At 46.1% G+C, this 19,117-nt stretch overlaps 1 protein-coding gene across 1 annotated transcript in view; it reads left to right on the top strand.

Annotated features, from left to right (window-relative positions):
• Positions 1-19,117, top strand: part of DDX31 (DEAD-box helicase 31) — a 45,230-nt gene that overhangs the window by 22,182 nt on the left and 3,931 nt on the right. The window contains exons 17-19 of the mRNA XM_071454384.1: positions 2,196-2,277; positions 8,355-8,466; positions 13,609-13,789. Of these exons, the coding sequence (XP_071310485.1) occupies positions 2,196-2,277; positions 8,355-8,466; positions 13,609-13,789 (375 nt within the window). The remainder of the gene's footprint in view (positions 1-2,195; positions 2,278-8,354; positions 8,467-13,608; positions 13,790-19,117) is intronic.

Below are 19,117 nucleotides of genomic sequence, written 5' to 3'. Positions count from 1 at the left end.
CTGTTATACTTTTCAAAACCAGACAGAGGAACCCTCGGTTGTCATTTTATGCTCCATTTCCCTTTCTCCCCCATCACTGCCCAGCCTGTCTCTGCATCCTCTGTGAAGGAATCTGTGCATGGGGTGACCCAGCTGCACATGGGGGGGCTGCTCTCCCTTGTAGGGTGTCCTGTGGCCACTCTGGCCCATCCCTTCCAGGCTGGATGGCTGTTCCTCTGCACCTTCTCCTTGCCTTCTGCTGTGATGCTGAGTTGGCTGAGGCTGAAAAGGCAGGTTGCAAAAGTAAAGGTTTTGTTGCTTTAGCTGGGAAGGATGGGGAGCAGGTGAGGATCACAATATCCTGTCAAACACTGTGGCAGAAATTCATCCATTCCTGCTAGCCAGATGGTAGAGGGCTTGGAGTGAAAAGAAGAAGATATCCTTGTTGTTTTAATTTCTTTCTGTACTTTACAAATTGAAGAATAGCAGCAATAGTTCCTTTCAGAAACCACAGGCAGCTTTCTGACCAGCTGAGATTCAGGAATCTGAGAACTGTTGGACCCCAAAGATTTCTCTCTTCCTTAGATTGGTTTAATCCCAAGTGAACTCCTTGGCTTCTTTTCTAGACATAACCTTTGCCCATTACTGAAAATCTGGGCCCACAGCCCTCAGCTTTTATGCTCTGAGTAATTCCCTTGGAAATGGGACCCAGTTTGGATGCAGCTGTAATATTAATGGCCTGGAGCTGCACAGCTGTTCCTGTGCTGTCACCTGGGGTGTGTGTGCCCCTTAGGACAGTGTTAAAGAGGACAAAGAATTTCTAGTGTCCTGTAAATGCACCTTTAAGCAGGACTGCTCACTTGGAAATGAAGCAGGTTTCTAAGCATTTCCAGATCTGGGCCATAGCAGGACCCAGTAGTGTCATGCAAGCAGGACTGGAGAATAAATCATCTGGTTGAGCCTACAGGAGGAATGTGAGTCGACAGAATGAAAATAAATGCCCAGTGTGAAGCCTGGCTAGGACAGCTGAATGAGTCTCCTGTATTTAAAAAAAAAATGCTGTGGAGTCCCTAATGGGCTGGGCTTTGGCTTTGCACTTCAGATGAGAGGGGAGGTGAGTTCTCGGAGCAGGAAAGGAAATCAAACTGTGTGTCTGGTGTCAGAGGTGGCTTTTGAGGCTATAAATGAATTGGAGGGTGAGTTTGTCCATTGGGAAGTGCCTGTGAGCTCTGACCTGAGTGAGGTAGCCAGGAGCTGGAATCACACAGGATCCTGTGGGGAAGAAATGTGACCAGAGGGATGGAAGTTGAAGTTGCAGGGGAATTGGCTGATGGGGAAAGTTCCTCAGGGTTTTGTTGTTACCCTATGGGAAGAAGGAGCTGTGTCTTTGCACAGCTTTAGTTTCAGCTCTTTGGTGTTGTGAGTGTGGTCATTATTCATGTGTAAACATGAAAGTACCATCCTTTGAGTGAGGGTTGAGCACTGTGTCTCATTCCAGAGACTCTGGGAGCTAAACTGGAGGAGACAAGATGTGGCAGGAGTAGCAAAGTGGAGCAGGTGTTTCCAGCCTGTGGGTGCCTCACTCAGTCTCTCACAGTTACACAAACAACCTGCTCCTGCCCATGGCATTCAGTGAAAAAAGAAATGTTGGACAATCCCTGGGTTCAAGGTGGAGGTTGCAGATCTTATTCTTTATAGTTACAAAAAAAATTTACAAGAAGCATTAATGTTATGAGCTGCTACAGCTCTGTCTTGAGTTTCTTCTGGTGAAAAGAATAACCAGGTGCTTCCCAATTGTCTTGGTGCTTCTCAGTGCAAGGAAAGAAAAATCCTGAAAATCATGGAAGTGAATCCAATTTATTTCTTTAATCAGTTCCTCTTGGTCGAGAGCCAAGGAGGCTTTCAGTGGATGGAAAGTCCACCCTCAGTTATTTTGATTCTCTGCTACAATTGGAGTGTGTGTGTTGTTGGCTTAAAACAGTGACAAAATTGTGGGTGAAACTGTGCCATGGAAGCAGGGGTTGGGATTTTACAGTAGTTCCACTTCCAGAGGTGATGAGGGAGTGTCTGGACTAAGACCTTGTGTATTTCAGGAATAAATTCCCAAGTTGAACTGTGAATCTCAATTGTTTTGCTCTCCATTACCAGTCTGTGGCTCGTTCCAGGCTGTGTTTCAAAGCAGGAGAAACAGTAATTTTTTGTCTTTGTTGCCCCAGTGTTTCAGAGCTGAAGATGGAGAAGGTGTTAGCCACCCTGATGAAAGATGATCGCTTCAGGGTGCACAGACCAGGAAACAAGGTGAGTTCCTCTGCTGCTCTGGAATTGCTCCAGTTTTCACTTGCCAGTCCAACATCACAAGTGTGCCTGCCTCAGTGTCTGTCTTTATATCCATGATGTCAGACAGTGTAAATAATTATAGACCTACCTTATATCACAATTTTTCAGTCTTTTGTTATTCCCAGAAAGCAGTTGTTTGCTAACTGTTCAGCAAATACCTTTGTAACAGGCAGGGAAGGTTTCTGGATGCAAAAGCTCTGTGTTTCTTCATGCACAATGTTTTTCCTGTGTTTCTGCACTAAAATCCTGTTGGAGGTGACAAATGGCTCTCAACTTCTCTGAAGAAACGAGGAAAATGCATTTGGTGATGTGTTACATCAGGGTTTTTATCATCTGTAATTTACTTGGAGCCTAAAACAAAGCTGCCTGGGCTGACAGGCACCTTTTTATTGACTTGGGCAAGCCTTGGGTCTGCCTTCAAGTTGCTAATTCACAGAATTCACTCATTTGCAATTGATGTCTTTGGGTGTTGCTGCGCTCTGGCAAATTAAATCCTGCAAGAACCTGCATTTTGAATGGAAGTCAAGAATGTGTCAAGCATGATGCAGCACACACTCTTTTCTTCCCTCTTGTTGCTGTTTTGCCTGCCTGTGCCTTTGTTACCCCGTGTCTGAGGCTCCTCGTTCCCGGTGCTGGCTGCTGGGGCCGTGGTGTTCCTGGGAAAGATGTTCAGTGTTCTGCCCCTCACACACAGCCAGGTCTGAGCTCTGCTGAGATGCAGCTCTGTTTAAAGCTCTCTCCCACCACTGGTTTTGGCTGAAATCAGCCTGTAATGCCTGGGTTTTAAATGGCTGGGTCATGCCTACGATATCACCTCCTAACAAAGTTGTGCTTTGTTAGTGCAGAAATTATTTTAAGTAATTCCATGTGTAAATACTTTCTTTTTGTCCCAAATATGCTTATAGGGAGAGTGACTTCAGATTTCCTTTGAAGACTTTTTCAACAATTCCATTTGTGCAGAAATTGTACTTTAAATTTGTTACTGACTGGGGACAGATTATTCACTGTTCCAGATGTGGAGATGAATGTTATTTCACGGGATGTGGGCAAAAAAGAGAACATGTTTTGTTCCAGGAAATTTCAATTTAAGTTTTGAAAAGCAGCAGGAGAAAATCCCTTTTTAGCAACAAAAACCTAAACCAAACCTGTTTGCTATTTCTACCATGCTTCCAAATTGTCAAATGCCCTGCACATTTAAGCACAGAATTTTTTAAATACACATCTTTTGGCTTTCTTCCTTTCCTTCCAAAAAGCTCTAAACCCAGCCCCTCTTTGAAAGGAGCAGTTGCTGGTTTGGGCAGTGCCAGGTGCTGCACAGAAGGACTTGGTTCCTTTTGCTTTCAAAGGTGGGATTAAATTCCTCTTTTCCCTCTGACATCAAAGCAAGTGGGGTTTTGCTGTTGACTTCACTGGACCTGAAATCCATCCACTGTGGTTGTAGGATGGTTTTAATCTCTCTCAGGAACTTAGAAATACAGTAATTACAGTTAGAATAACCAGTTTTTATGTGACTCAATCTGAAAGAACTGAGATTTAAGAAAAGAGTTTCTCTTCCTGGGAAAAACTCTGTATCATTTAATGGGGATGGAATTACAGCAGTTCTGTCAATATGAAACAGATTCCTTCAGGAATGACTTGAAAAATATATTAATGCAATCAAGGACTTGTTGTGTTTGTTAGCTCCATGTTTATATTGCCATGGAGACTCTGAGTGGTCAGCTCAGAAGCTGCAGGGGCATTTCCCAATTTTCAGGAGAGTTAATCTCTATTAAATTCCCTAAATTAGCGACAGGGACAGTACAATGAGCTGAGAGTGCAGTGGGACAGGGGGGATTGAGGAGGTGTCAGGAGGAGCTGAACCTGATCCTGTTGGGATGTTGCCATTGGAGGGAGGTTCAGCTCTGCTCTCACTCTCTCTGTGCTCTGAGTCATGTATATATTATAGTCCTGCACACAGGAACCTCATTATGATGCTCTTCAGTTCTCATTGCCTCAACTCAAGTCCATTATAAGTACCACGTTGGAACATGTATTTTTTGGGCTTCTGTGTGCAGCCAGGGAGCAAGCTGAAGTGCCTGTAAAATGTATATTTTATATTTAGGTATATGAAATATATATGTGGCTATGTCTGGGCGTGTGAATGTTCACCTGCCTACAAAGAGAATAAATTTGATCTTTCAACTTTTATGGAGGGGGGCAAGGGGGACTTGGTGAGTTCTAGAGAAGGTGTGTGGAGGTTAGTAAAAAGTTGTTATTAAAACAAAATCCTTCATTTTGTTTTGAAGTATAATGGAAGCAGGAGATGTTACAGCCAGGCTTTTTGGTGGGTTTCCCCATCTTTTTTTTTTCCTGTTTTAAGAATGAACTTTTCTACCTCAGTCTCGTCTTACTGTGTTTCAATTTTTTTTTCCATTATCATGTTCTCTTAATGAAATCAGAAGTTTTCAGTACTTATCCCAACCTCTCAAACCTAAAACCTGCCATCTTTATCACGGGAAGTTTCCTTTTTCTGACAGAAATCCATGAATCTTTTCCTGGTGGAGTTGGCATTTTTGGGAGTTACCCTGATGTCTCAAACTGGTGAAATAGCATTGCACTTTGACTTTTTTCTCTTGCATTTCTTCTTTTAGCTTATAAATAATGTTGTTGTCCACACTCATTATGCCTGTGGTTTGGGATCTGCCAGAACAGGATTTTAAGGAATCACAAAGCAGAAAAAGTTCTCCTATCCCACTGTTTCTCTGTGATGGCAACAGTGCTGCTTGTTTAACAGAGGGATGGGGATGCAGATCAAGCAAACCTCTGGGGTAGGCTTTTATCTTTGGGGTCTTGGAAAAATGTGTAAGGTCTCAAATTAATTGTCCTGCTCATCCAAACCAGGATTAAAGCTTGCCTGTGTGAGTAAAGCACATGGAATGGCTTCCATGCCCTTCCAGTAGCAGTGATTTATTTGATCTGTCCAGACACTCAGTCATGGGCAGGTTTTATTTTCACAGCTTGCCTCTGAGTCAGTTTTAAATTTAGATTTTTTATTATTGGGGTGGGGTTTTTTTGTTTTTTAGCTGAACCTCCCTGGAAGACAGGAATCAAACACAGGGTTTTTTTCATGCCCATTAGGGTGCAATTTTAAAATGAGTTCTGTCTCAAGGGTCTGAAGGGGATAAAAGACAAAGTGGAGATGGGAGGAGGGGAGAAGCTGTTTTTCAGGGACATTATGTTTCCTGTCATTTGCTTTTTTTTTATTTATATCTCTTTCACTGACCTCACACTTTGGAAATTATGCACCTAGCTTTTTATCCCTCATTTTTGTCTTACTTTTTTTTTTTTTTTATTTTCCCCCAGCACCAGGAAGAAGAGATGCCTCATTTTGAAACCTAAAGGGGGGAATAAGAAAAGTCCTTTGTAATATATTGCCATATTATCACTAAATCCCCTGACAGTTGTGACACAGAAGCAAGTCACCTGTCACTTAAGCTTGAGGTCTCTTTAATTTTCTCCTGGAATTCGCACCAGGCTGTCTTTAATTTGAGGCCTTTATTGGAATTCTGAAACCTTTCTGCCTCCCTGGTGCTCAGATCTATTCTGAGTGCTGTTACAGAATGTATACAATAACCAACACAGGGATTCAGAGGGGGCTGAAGCACTGTTTATTTAACACTCTGGAGGGATTTTCGTGCTTATTCGGTCCTGGCTACCCAGCTTTCAATATCGCTTTGACAACCGTTATGCCCTTCTCATTAATTTTAAACAGTTAAAACACAGGAAAAAGAGAAAAAGTTTTCATTATTAAAGTGCTTTACTTTTTAATAACAGAGGATTCTGTCCGCCAGGGGAAAGGGCAAACCTCACTAATTTCACATTCATATTAAAAAGCGCTGGGAAGGTGACACTTGGTGCTGCCAGGAGGCTGAACAAAAGGAAACTGCCGGGGGCCGGGAGGAGCAGGCGGGGCCAGAAAGTTTTGTGTTTCACGGAGGTGGAAAGTTGGTGGTGACAACAAGGAGCGGCCACTTGGGGGTCGCTGAACCTCTGCAGAGCTCTTGGATGGGGATGGTCTCAGCTTCAGGGCACACCTGAAGTCAGAGGAACCTGTGAAAGGAATGTCCAGAGAAGGTGAGGAAGGGTCCAGAGAGTGAATTATGTGAGGAGCAGGTGAGAGAACTGGCTGAGCCTGGAGGAAAGGAGGTTCAGGGAAGAGAAGTCACAGACAGGTGGGGGTCAGCACCTGCTTCCAAGGAACAAGGACAGGAGGAGAGGACACAGCCTCAAGCTGTGCCAGGAGAGGTTCAGGTGCAGCATCAGGAAGAATTTCTTCACTGCAAGGGTGGTCAAGCCCTGGAATGGGCTGCCCAGGAGGGTGGTGGAGTCTCCATCCCTGGAGGTGTTCAGGAAAAACTGGATGTGGCACTCAGTGCCATGGTTTGGTTGACAAGGTGATGATCAGTCCAAGTTTGGACTCTATGATCCTGGAGGTGTTTTCTGACCTGAAGGATGCTGTGATTCTGTGAGATGGGTCATGAGCCTTTCCTGAGGGGATTGGGAGACAGCAGAGAACAGAAATCTGGGAGAGTTGATGAGTTCAAACAGCCAGGCTGTCTTTGGAGGTGCAGTCCAGGCAGTGAGTGAGCAGGAGCTGCAGCCCCAGGTGTGTTTGCTTTGCTGAGGAATTACCTGGAATTCTGGAAGCTGCAGGATCCTGAGTTTCAGAGAAGGCACAGTGCAAATTTAAACTACATTTGAGGTCTGTCTCTGGGCACATTTGCAGTTGGGTACAGAGTGGCACACGTGGGACAGGAGAGCATTTTGTGTCAGGTGCTGGCAGCCCCCAGGGTCCCTGGGGTTTGTTTGTGGTGTCAGTGGGATGTGGCTGCTCTGGCCTGGCAGCAGTGCAGAGCAAAGAGGGGTTTGCAGCATTAGCATGCAGATCTGGCAGAGAGGAGCAGCAGGATTGCTGCCTTGGCACAGGGCTCCTCCAGAGTCCCAGGAGCTGGGTGTTTGTATTCAGTCAGCCCTGCTGGGGTGAGGGGTCTGACCACTACCAAGTTGCTGCCTTGGATCTGGCACTCTCCCACTTGGATGCTGGTTCCTGCCTTGAGTCACACTGGAGAACTGTGGCCCTTTTCTGGGAGAGGTGCACATCCATGGATGCTTGGCTTTGCACTTTGCTGTCAGCTTTCCATCAAAAATTCCACTTGTTTTCTGGTCCACGTTTCCTTTCTCTGCCTGGATCCCTCAGAGAGGGAGAGAGCCTCTCTTCTCCTCCCAGTAACAGCTTGCTCCCAGGAATGTTTGTTTTCCATTTCCTGAAGTGCATCCCACAGTCTGATCCCAGGAAAGCTGGAACACGTGCAAAATTGCCCTTTTGGCCTGAGGAAGTTTATTCTGTCATGCCTTTGGTGCAAGGGGCTTGTCCTGCTCTAGAGGAGCCAAGTGATGGCCGTTCCAGTCAAATATGATGTGTTGGCAGTCAGGAAACTTCATGTAGAAATCCATGCTGGAATTGATGAGAAGTTCATTTGGTTGCCTTTGTTCACAGCTGCTGAATTTGTCTCTTCTCTGGAGCTTGGGGGTGGTTGTGGATCTCATGGTCTCCTGCCCTGGGTGTTTTGGGGAAGGGCACAGGGGAGCTTGCAGCATCACTCTGAAACTGTTAGTGTAGGGTCTGGGGGGAGTTATTCCAAATAATTCTAATGGAAATTGGCAGTGGGATCTGGCCTGTTGTACCTGGAAGCAAAACAAAAAAAAAACCAAAAAGGGAAGGGAAAAGAAAAACAAGGGAAAAAGGTAGGTGATAGATGTTAGAAAACACAAAATTAAAACTGATTTGTTCTCCCCACCACACGGCGCTCACTGGCTGCTCTGACTTTAACATCTTTATCTGGATTTTTTTTTTTCCTCTAGTAATATTGAGAGGATTACCTTTGTTGGCCCCTGGGTAGTTGCTGTGTGATTTTACTGTTATTAAATCTATTGTAAACTGCTTCATTATTCCTGACTCAAATTCTCTCTTTCCTCTAATCCTCCTGCCTCCCTGGTAGAAATCCTGTGGCAAGAACCCTCAGGAAGTCCGGGAGAGGGCCACAGTTCTGCAGACAAAATTTGAAAATCTCGTCCACTCCAGCGAGGGGACTGTCCAGTGGGCCAAGAAAGGTCAGTGATTTCCTTCCACTTGTCCCACAAGGGCTCAGAGGAGCTGCCAAGGTTTTCTTCTGGGGCACAGCATCAGGGAAAAGACCTGGAAGAAACATTTTGGGGCTGCTGGGCTCTGCAGGGGGCTGAGGCAGGCCCAGAAGGCTTTGTGGTGATATTAAATGTTAATTTCTGGTGTTCCCATATTATGTGCAAATGAGATTTAGTCTTGGCTTTCAGTGGGATTCACATCCAAGGGTTTTGACCCAATCACAGGAGTGAGTGGGTTGTGCTGGGAAGGGGATGGGTGACTTCCCCACATCCTGCTGCAATTCCCATCAGATGCCTCCAGTTCACCCCAGGGGTGAATTTGAAGCCAGAAAAGCAACATGCAACCCTGACCAGTAAAAGATCTTGGATTGGAGCTGGTTGTGTGGGATGGGAGATAAAAGAGAGAGGGGCAACAACTCAAAAAGGCAGGGAGAATAAAAACTGGGATGGACTTGGTAATTGTAGCTGTGTACAAGTCTGGGGTTTGATGTGCCATCTTTTGCAAACAGTTGTCACTGAGCAGCGTAAGAGACTCTGCCCTTCTTCCTCTCAGTTTGGAAAATCAAGAGGAAAACAGATTTGGGAGAAGGATTAAAATCTTGCTGGGGATGTGGTAGGAAAAGAAACACCAAACTGACAGGAGCCATAAAGGTGGTGCAGGGTGGGCACTGTGGAGGTCAGGCCCCAGAGCTCCTGGGCAATTACTGGGAATTTGACTGTGAGTTACTGAGACAATCCACAGAATGCAAACACCTTATGAAAGAGACTAAGCCATTCTAACTCACAGTATTTAGGACTGGAGCCTTTCCCCTTGTGTTGAGTCTCCTCTTCCCACATCTCCCTTCCTGATTGTTTTCTTTTGTGCCTCATTTCTCTGAGTCAAGCCCTGCTCTCTAAGCTTGTGTGGAAGTTATTTCAGTTCTGCAGCATTTCCAGTTTAAGATGAATTTTAATTTCATTTAAAATTAATTTTAATTTCATAATTAATTTAATTTCCAGTTTAAGATGAATTTTAATTCAACCAGTGAGATGAATTTGAATGGTCTGCATCATTTGTCTACCATTCTGTGTACCTGCTGTGTGCACCTGCATACAGATGTGGGACAGGTGAAATCACTTGAAATCACCTTCCAAGGGGTCCAAAACCATATGGGGAAATTGCTCTTGGAGTTGTACAATGTTTGGAGAAACTGGAGAAGGAGAGGCTCTTCTCAAGATAAAAGTTCAGCATGAAAATTGTTCAGGAGGTCAAAGGTGCTGTTTTTTTCTGAAAGCTGTACTCCCTTCTCAGGTGATGACACAATCCAGAGTGCCTCCTGTACCTGTCTGCTTACCCCAATTGTTCTGCATGCTTTTGATTATGTGTGGCTGTATTGAGGGGCAAAGAATTTCAAATTCTGCTGTTTCACTCTTTGCTCTCCCCCCACCACTGCACATCCCTGGGCTGGAATCTCACCCCACCTCCAGCAGTTGCAGTGCTGATTTCAGTTCCTTGGGGTTTTCAAACACCTTCCTCCTGCAGTGAAAGTGTTGGACTTGCTACACAAGCAGCTTGCACCCGTTTTCAGGTGTGTGGTGCAGTTTTGTAGCTGCTCTTTTAAATCCACAATCTCAAAACATCTGACTGAAACAATCATCATCCTTCATTCTGCATGGATGAGCTTCTTGCTGCTTCCCCCCTGGGATTTCTTGTACCCCATGCAAACTTCTAACCTGAAATGCCTGTGACAGGAACAACCAGAGAATAACTCTGGTCACACCTAAAAAAACCTCTGTGGTTCCTCTCTACCCAGTGTCACTGTGCACACACCCACCCACCCACACTTGTTGCTGACCTCAGCATGAATAACTTCTTTAGCCACAGAAAAGAAGCACAGAAAATACATCAGGAAATGCTGAAATGTTGTGCATCCCATTTATCTTGTAGAGGAGCACTCCACCTCTTTTTCCAACTCTGCTATCTACATATGCAAATTTTCCACTGCTGAGTGGCTTCCATAAGCCCCTCTTCCTCCCCTCTGAGCCAGGCATCATGAATAATTAACATGGCAGCTGGCTTTTGCTTTCATGGCAGACAATCAATTGGAAACTGTGCCAGAGATGCATTTGTTTCTCTCTCTTTTTCTGTTTTTCCCCATTTTCTGACCTAGTCAATGTTAATAAGCAGTGTTTGCACTGCAGCCTGCTTTCAAAAGGAGAGTGGCTCCCTGCCCGCTCTCCCCTTCTGCCTCTGGCTCCTGTGCTTTTCACACTCAAATCAAATGGTTCAGGGAAGGTGCTGCCCTTCAAACTTGATTGACTGATCAGCAGTGAGATGGGTGGGAGGAGGGCCCTGCCTGGGCCCTGCTACCTGGAGGATGAACCTCAGCAAGAGTGGAGCCCCTTTTGGGGAGTGGAGGATGCTCACCCCAAGGCTTTGCATGGAGGTGGTGCTTCACTTTGGTGCTTCACTTTGGAGCTGTGGGGCCAGAAGGGGCTCAGGAGAGTAATCCTGTGTTCCCCTGAGTTACAGAGAGGGTGAGGAAGCAAACCCTGCCTTCCTCCTCCTCATTTCCCAGTTTTACAGCCAGCAGTTGAGCATTCTGCCTCCTCCTTTCTGTCCTCACACCTGTGTGTGGAGAGGCCCAGCAGAGTCACAGGAGCCCAGGGCTGTGGCACAGTGCTCAAATCAGTGATGGTTTTGGTGCATCCTTCCCTCCTGCTCCCAGCTGCTCTGGCAAAGTGCCTCCCAGTTTATCCAGCCCTGCTGGGGCCATGCCCTGGGGCCAGTGCTGAGGGCCTGGTGAACAGGTTATGTCACCTGTCTCCCTTTCATATCCCATTACCCTCTCATCCCCTGTTTAAAATAACAATAAACCAGCCCATCTAACCCCCATCATTTTTTTTCTTTTTCTGGCTTTTTTCTTTTCTTCCTTTGATTTTCCACACTTACTTTTCCTGGAGAAAAAATGGGGATGCAGGGGTGCAAAAGACCAATCTAAATCCTCTGTCTTAGTGAGCACAAGTCCAAATCCCACTCCAAGCCAGTACCTGTTACCTTAGACTTGTGTTGGTGTGGTAAAAACTCTCAACAGCTCACACAGTTTGTTCTTGGGGCATCAAGGTAAGGAACCCTGTACATGAATTATGGCCTGGCCACCACTGTTACCAGTCTTTGTGAGTTGTTTTCCTAAAGCTCTGTCTCTTTGATCACAAAATCATAAAAGAATTTCAACTTTAAAAAAAAAAATCCAATAAAGCATTCAGTATCTGGCCACTCTAATTGCACATAAAGGCCAGAAAACATGGCTCTGGCAACCCTGAGAGGTCTAAAGACGTGATAGTAAAGATTTTAAAAAGAATCTCATCCACAAAGGTCTTCATTTCCATCTCTTGGGTGCTGTAATGAACGTCTCAGCTCTGAGCTGCTTGGAGGTGAGGCACTTTCCTGGGCTGGCTCTGTGACCTGCAGCTCTCAGCTCAGCTCTGGGTTAGTGCCTTGCAGCTCTCCCTGGTTTTGTGTGCTCTGGCTCACAGCTGGATCTGGAGGATGTCTGTCAGGACTTTGGGAAGAGGGGAGCCTTTGACACTTTTGATTCTCTGACTCTGATTTGGGGAGTTGGTACCAGCAGCTTTTCCTCTCTGCACGGCTGTGGGAGGTGAGCTCAGCCTTCATAATAACAGGATCTTTAGTATCAGCCATTTCAAATGCTGTGAGGCAGACAGCTGTATTAGCTCCAATGGGACTGAATTCAAAGCAGGAGCAAGTTCCTATTGTTCCCTTTGAAGAGTTACACCTTCTCATAGGTGAATTTGACCAATAACTTCGTGAAAAAAAAAAATAACAGCAGAACAGGAGTTTTGAGAGCATTTGAGCTGGTTTATAAGCCCTCAGAAGGATGGCCTTCAGACAGGAGACCGAGACAGTATTTGGAATTTAGGATTCTCTTTTTTGGGAAAACACAGGTCTCCTGGTGCTCAGAAGCCTCTAAAAAAGCAGCATTGTGAAATTGGGAAGAAGGTGCAAAAAACTCAATCTTTTCTTCTCATCGATTGGGAAAAGGAGTTCGCTTTGCTCAGTAAACAGAGCTTTGATGGATTCCCTGGGTCCTTCCAGGAGCTGATCTGCTAAAATGACATTTTTATTACTGTTCATAAACTCCAATCTCCGGCTGCTGCCAAGAGATTAGACATAAGCTGTGGGCAAACTTGCTGGTCCGGTGGCTCAACAGGCAAGGGCAGGAGAGGTGAGAGTTTAGAGCTCACTGCTGGAGGGAGTGAGAGGGAGAGGAAGATGCAGGAGGTGCTTTGGACTGAGGGCTGGGGGGACACAGGAGGTTTAGCAAGCAGGGGATTGAGGGGAGGCATTTTCTGAGCTGCAGAGTTTCCTTCCTGGCAGTTCCTTTATTCCCAGAGCAGGGGCCAGCCCGGGTGTAGTGAACGTTCTGGGGATGGGGAGGAGCAGAGGTAGTGCTCATATTAGTGGATGATTGTCTTTAGAGCAATGAGCCCTGAGGGAAGGGCATTACAGGAATATAAAGATGGGAAGGGAAATTTGCACACAGTTCTATTATTTTTCCCTTTTGAGAAGGTGAGCTCTGTTCTCAGTGTGCTGATGAGTCAGGAAATCCATCCGGCTCTCAGATATTTATAAGGGACTAGCTGGTAACTGGTGAAAAATGCATGGACTACTGGGACTCTAATATCAGAGGAGTCTTCCTGTGCCATCTCCATGCTTCTCTTTCTTCATCCCTGCATCTCTGTTCCCACTCTCCTCTTATCTGCTGCCATTCAGTATCAATGGCTCGTGAGAGAAATGCCACAAATTCACCTTTTGGGGCCAAAGGAGCAGTCTTGCAGAAGCCAAACCCAGCAATTCAATGGAGTTTTGTTTCAGTCCCTAACACCTCCCCAGCACCTACCTTCCCCTTTTGGGATTGTACCAGTGCTGTGCAGCCTTCACAGGTTTTTAACATGCCAACCTTTCCTGCCAGCTGTTGACCAGAAGGTGTCCCAAAGGACCAGCCCCATGTCCTTTCAGCTGGAACAGTTGAATCTTTAAGTGTATATATCTATATATATATATAAATGCAGCAGCAAACAGAATTCACTGGTGTTTTTCCTTCCCCTCAGCACTGCAGTCCTTCCTTTGTGCCTATACCACCTATCCCAAGGACCTCAAGCACATCTTCCACATCAAATCTCTCCACCTGGGTCATGTGGCCAAGAGCTTTGGGCTGAGAGATGCCCCCCAGAACCTGACTGCTCTTCCAGCTGCAGGCTCAAAGAGGAAAACCAAACCAAAACCAAAAAGGTAGGTCAGCCTGATGCTCCTGAGCTGTGCTGTGCTTTGCTCTTCAAGGTGGTTGGGCTTGCTCCAGGAGTCCAGTGTAAAAAAATCTGATCTGTTGGTAGAAATGCAAACCTGGAGGTGTGAGTAGCTCTGGAAAAAGAATTTCTGCAAAATCCTGTGGGATTTCTCCTGAGAATAGTCTGCAGCAAGCCCAGAGTTGCAGCTCTATTTCCTCTGGTGTGTGCCCAGGGCTGTTCTGGGTAAGGAGCTGGAGACTCCCTGGTGCTGCTGGAGGAGCCCTGAACCCTCTTCTGTGCCTGCAGGGGAGCTGAAGGTGCTCAGTGCATCTGATCCTGGCTGCTCTGAGTTGGTTCAGGACAGATAATCCTCTCCTTTGGGATCACAGAGCTGAGGACATGCTCTCTTCCCCAGTGCAATGGCAGGATCCAGAAAAATCATTGCAATAATTCAAAGGAGGAAAATCTTTTTTCTTTATCAGCATCAATTGTGACTTTTTCCGTGTAATTGTTGCTACAAACCCTGTTAGCAAACCTTAGCCATGCAATTAAAGCACTAATCCACATAATTGTTCCAGGGTTGGGCACTTCTCTTGCACATGCACCTATCCTGTGAAAAGAAAAAAAAATTGCAAGGGGAAGGGATTTGAAAATAAAAAGTTGGAGCCTGCATTGTCCTGCTTTCAGCAGCCACCAGGGACAGGCCAGTGCTCTGCCTCCTGCTCCAGCTGACCCTCCTCAGCAGATGGGCAACAGGATGGGAATGCCCCTGTGAGCAGGGGATTTAAGGGAGCTTTATTTCGGGAAGAATAGCCTGATTAGCTGATAAAGAGCATGTAAGATGGTATGGGGTGGGCTTTGATGTCTTGCTGGCCCAGCAGGGTGTCAAGCTATGAGTGACAGTAGCGTGTCACAGGATTACTCGGCCTGTAACAATGCTTCTCTCTGTTCCTGTGATGTTGCTACTCTGTTAGAGCTACTTTTTCCCTTGTTACAAACCTCTTTTAGATGGGGGTTCCTCCTCCCCAAGTCTTCATCCCATTAGAGCACAGACAAGCTCAGGATACAGTAGGTATTTACACACAGGAGCTGTGGGGTTGGGGGATGTGGAGGTGTTGGAACAAATGGTCTGAGAGTGATTTGAGAGCTCATTTGCACGTGGATCACAGAATTGCAGCTCAAGGAAAGTGGGCAGACTTTGCACAGCTCTCTCACGGCTCAAGCTCCAGATTTCAAATCCGGGAGCATCTGCAAAGTTAAGACCCTGCAAAAAAAAAATAGCCAAAGTTGTGATGTGCAACAATTGTTCCTGCCTGTGAAACTTGGCTTTAATCAGCTTTATCTGTGTGTGCTTAAAAAAATAAATAAATAAAGGGAGAGAATATATTAGTATTTATAGGATAGTTTAGAGAAAGTGAATATTGATTCAAATTCAGTCTGCACTTGCATAAATCCAAGATTATGCTATTAACTTAGAGAATTGCTCTTGATTTCACTCTGACAGAAAGCAAAAAGCAAAACTTAGCCTGCCATTTAGAAGACAAATGGTTTCTAATTGTAAAATGCAAGGCTTGAAATTATAAGAGCACAGTCACAGAGCAATCTTTTTAATTATATTTCTCACATGATGCTGTGAGTGTTGGTTGTCGTATTACACATTGTCTCCCAACATCTGATACTGGTTTTTAATCAGGCTGCTCACTAAAGCCTCATCTCTCAGCACCTGTCTAGAGAATAAAGAGCAGGCACTCCAGGTTGAAAGTGGGGTAAAGGCAATCATTAAATGTTTCCTTAAGAGGACAAAGAAAACTTTTCATTTCTTTTGAAGTCTCCTTTTGTGCCTGGCGCCTCCTTGGAGAGCCTGCTGGGGGAAGGTGAGGCAGTGAGAGGGAGCAGCCAGGTGTGTGATGTTTCAGTGCTGAAATGTGGGAGCAGCCCTCTCCTCAGTGCCCATGTCAACTTCCATGCATTTTTCAGAGGTCTTTGTGCAAACCAGCTGTCCCCTTAGCTGGGGTGGATCCTGCAAAACCCGATCTGAAGGCGGAAAAATAATTGCCGGCGCTGTTTTCAGAAAGTTGCAGTGCTGTGCTGAGGTGAGAGATGAGCACCAGAACCAGATACTGCATATTGAATTACAGTACATCAGCTTAGTCAGTGTCTGGGCTCATGCTTTGACTGCAGGCTGGAGGCAAGGAAGCTGATCCCACCTCCACTTAGGGATTAGCTGTCCTTGCTTCGCCTGGAGTCGCAGCACGCTGAGGAAGTGGCTGACAGGCCAGATAGATTTGTCTTTTGACTCCTTCACAATGCACATGCCACAGACCCACTGCCATTCCACCCTGCATCCCTGTGCTGCTCAGGCTTTTGCATTCTGGATCAACTGAGGGCCTGCTTTCCCTTTGAAATCAGTGTGTGCCCCCAAAGGCTTTCACTGCAGTGAGCAGTTGCAACTTAATTTGGTTTTTTGGTGAGTTCAAGCCATCACAAAGAAAGGTGACTCTTTAGTTCAGCTGATTCTGTGGAACTCCCTGCTACAGGAATTTCAGATGCAAGAAACGCTCAGAAGGATTGAATTTACTTATGAGTATCAAGAATTGCTACAGCATATGCAAAAAGTGATATAAAAACAAAGGTGAAAACCCCCTCGTGCTTCAGAGTTTAAACCCAACCCTCAAGTGAGATGGGATCAGGGAGAGGAGCTTGAGAGCACTGCTGTACATCATTATCACAGTGCCATTGCTCTGATGTGGAGATGGGCATGGCCTGGAGGCTTTGGCTGCAGGATCCTTGTGTTAATTCATTCTTCAGCATGGTCAGATAGAATCAGACAGCTCCTGGGAAACAGACCCTGTAGCCCTGTGTCTGTGGCCAGGGCAGCAGTTTCCTTTGGGTGCAAACTCGTGTCCTTTTACCTTCTCTCCCCCCTCACATCCTTGGTTCCACTTTGAAACATCTTGGTATTAACAATTTTTGAAAAAGTACAGGGCTTGTGACTCAAGGCTGCAGCTGGGCCTCCCTGCACAGCAATTGTCTCATCATTAGAAGCATTTTGCTTGCCAGTTTTTATGTGCACATTTAGAGCTTTCCTGATATCACTTAATTAGTCAAAATGCAGCTTTGGAATTCTGCCCACTGGGAATTTCACTTTGGGCAGTCTGCTCTAGAAAGCCAAACTGGAGCTCAGGTAAGAGCATGGGCAAATGGAGCCAAAAATGAGAGTAAGAGACATGGCTGCTGTGAAAGGAAACATCCCCATCACTCTTCATTAAGGCAGTTCAGGGACACAGGTGAGTCCTGGCTACCACATCATGATGTTATAAAAGAAATCCTCTTATGAAATTAAAGTTTTATAGTTGTAAAATCCTTCTGATTGTCTCCTGCAGACAGCAGTGCCCTTTATTACTGTCCTGTTCCACTGTGGCTGCAGCACAGAGCCTTTTCTCCATCTCCAATCAAGTTAACAGTGCTTGCCCACAGAGCTGGAAAACCTCTGTGCTGGGGGCTGTGCACCAGAAATTGTCATCTCTCTCTAATTGAAATATATTCTGTTCTCTAGGCTGAAAAAGGGCCTGACAGAAGCAAGAATCCTGGGAGGATCCCAGCCTCCCAGTGCTGCTTTTGTCCATTTTCCATAGGGTGAAGACCAAGGGATGGCAGTGAAAGGGAGACTGGGGTTTCTGTGTGGCTGAAATGCATTTGCCTTCAGTAGGGCAAGGTGGGCTTTGCTGCTCAGCACACCCCAGTGTGGAGACCACCCTGCCCTGAGTGTTCTGGAACAGGCTTGGTGCTCATTCTGGCTGGGTAATAATTTTCCTTGGTCTTCTCAAGCATCTGCATCAGCTGGGAGCAGAGGACCTGGGCCATCTGTTGGCCTGTCGAGAGCAGTGGAGGATTGCTGATGGATTTCTTGCCCCCACTCTGCAAAAACAACAGCAGCAAAACCAACCCAAACAGGGTTGCATTGGCTGCAGATGGTTCATCCAATGCTCTAAGTAGGAAAAGCAGGTGTTGCAGCAGCCTTGGCCCAGAGGTAACCCAGCTCTGCTGCTGGCACAGTGTCAAGGAGCTGTTGGAGATGCTGTCAGGCAGATTGATGGTGCAATCCACGTTGAAATGTTTTCTGATAAATGGAACGGCCTCCTCGGCTCTCTCCAAAGACACACCATGAGTTCTGGGACTGTGTGTCAGAACTTCATCCTCCTCCTGCCTCAGCTGGAGCAATTTGGGAGCCTCTGGATGCTGCAGATGCTGGGAGTTGGTTAAAGGTCACCACACCTGTGCACTGCATTGCAGCAGCATCTCACACAGCAAGACAAAGGAACAGGCAGTGATGCCAGCCAGGTTGAGAGGCACCTCCAAGAACAAGATCACTCACACTGAGGTGAAAGATGAGCAGAGAGAGATCAGTCTCCAGGAGAGCACCAGGAGATCAGTCCAAAGTATTCAGATTCCCTCAGAGATGGAGGGTTGGGCAGCACCAGCATCCCTGGGATCCCTGTGGCTGCCAGGTGGGGAAGGGGAGCAGCAGGCTGGGAGCAGCTCTGTAAGTGGGTGTAGAAGGGAACTGAAACAGAGAGGAGGATTTTACTCTTTCCTTCAATGGACACTTTTCCTTCCAGATGTTCCTCTCCTGCCTTTTCATCATTCAGTGATGTATTTAGCAGGATTCACAAGATTCTCATGTTTAAACAGTGTTTAAATCCCAGTTTTCTGAAGGAGAACAGATTTTTTTTGTCTTTAAAACTTTGGCCTGGTCTTTTCCAGCCTTTGAGGAGATACCAAAGTCATCTGAGGACAGTTCCTCTTTTTCCTTATTGTCTCTCTGCTGAGGGTCTTGGTACCAGCTTTTGTGAGGTTGCAGCTTAATTACAGATGTGCACAGGCAGCTCTGAACCTGAGTCTTTTATTCCTTCCTCTGTCTCAGTACACCATGATACCTAGACATGAGATCACAGCAAGAGATGCTCATCATCCATGTGCTTTTCCAGTGATGGGAACATGGGTTCTGTCTGTGTTGCAAATGCATCTTGACATTTACAGCTTTTCTGTGAAGCTTTTTGCCACAGTATCACCACACAGCTCCCTTAAATTAACATCCCACCAGCCCTCAGCACCAGGGAAAGCCCAGAGAGGTGGGAGAATGGACATGGAGGGCAAAGAGATTAAAAACCTTGCCCAAGGATGCTCAGGGGTGAGTGTTAAGGTCTTGCTCAGTTCTCCTGGGCTTTGTCTCATGACCTTGGTGAGGGAAGGTGCCCTGTGGTTATCTTGCTGCTCCCAGAGACTGTCAGCAGTTGGGCAGAGAGGGGAATTCACAGCTCTACAGCAGGAA

This window comes from Agelaius tricolor, unplaced genomic scaffold, assembly GCF_023055355.1.
Source record: "Agelaius tricolor isolate 1412-34295 unplaced genomic scaffold, bAgeTri1.0.p SCAF_38, whole genome shotgun sequence".
Lineage (NCBI taxonomy): Eukaryota > Metazoa > Chordata > Aves > Passeriformes > Icteridae > Agelaius > Agelaius tricolor.
This window is presented reverse-complemented; position numbering and strand designations above follow the sequence as displayed.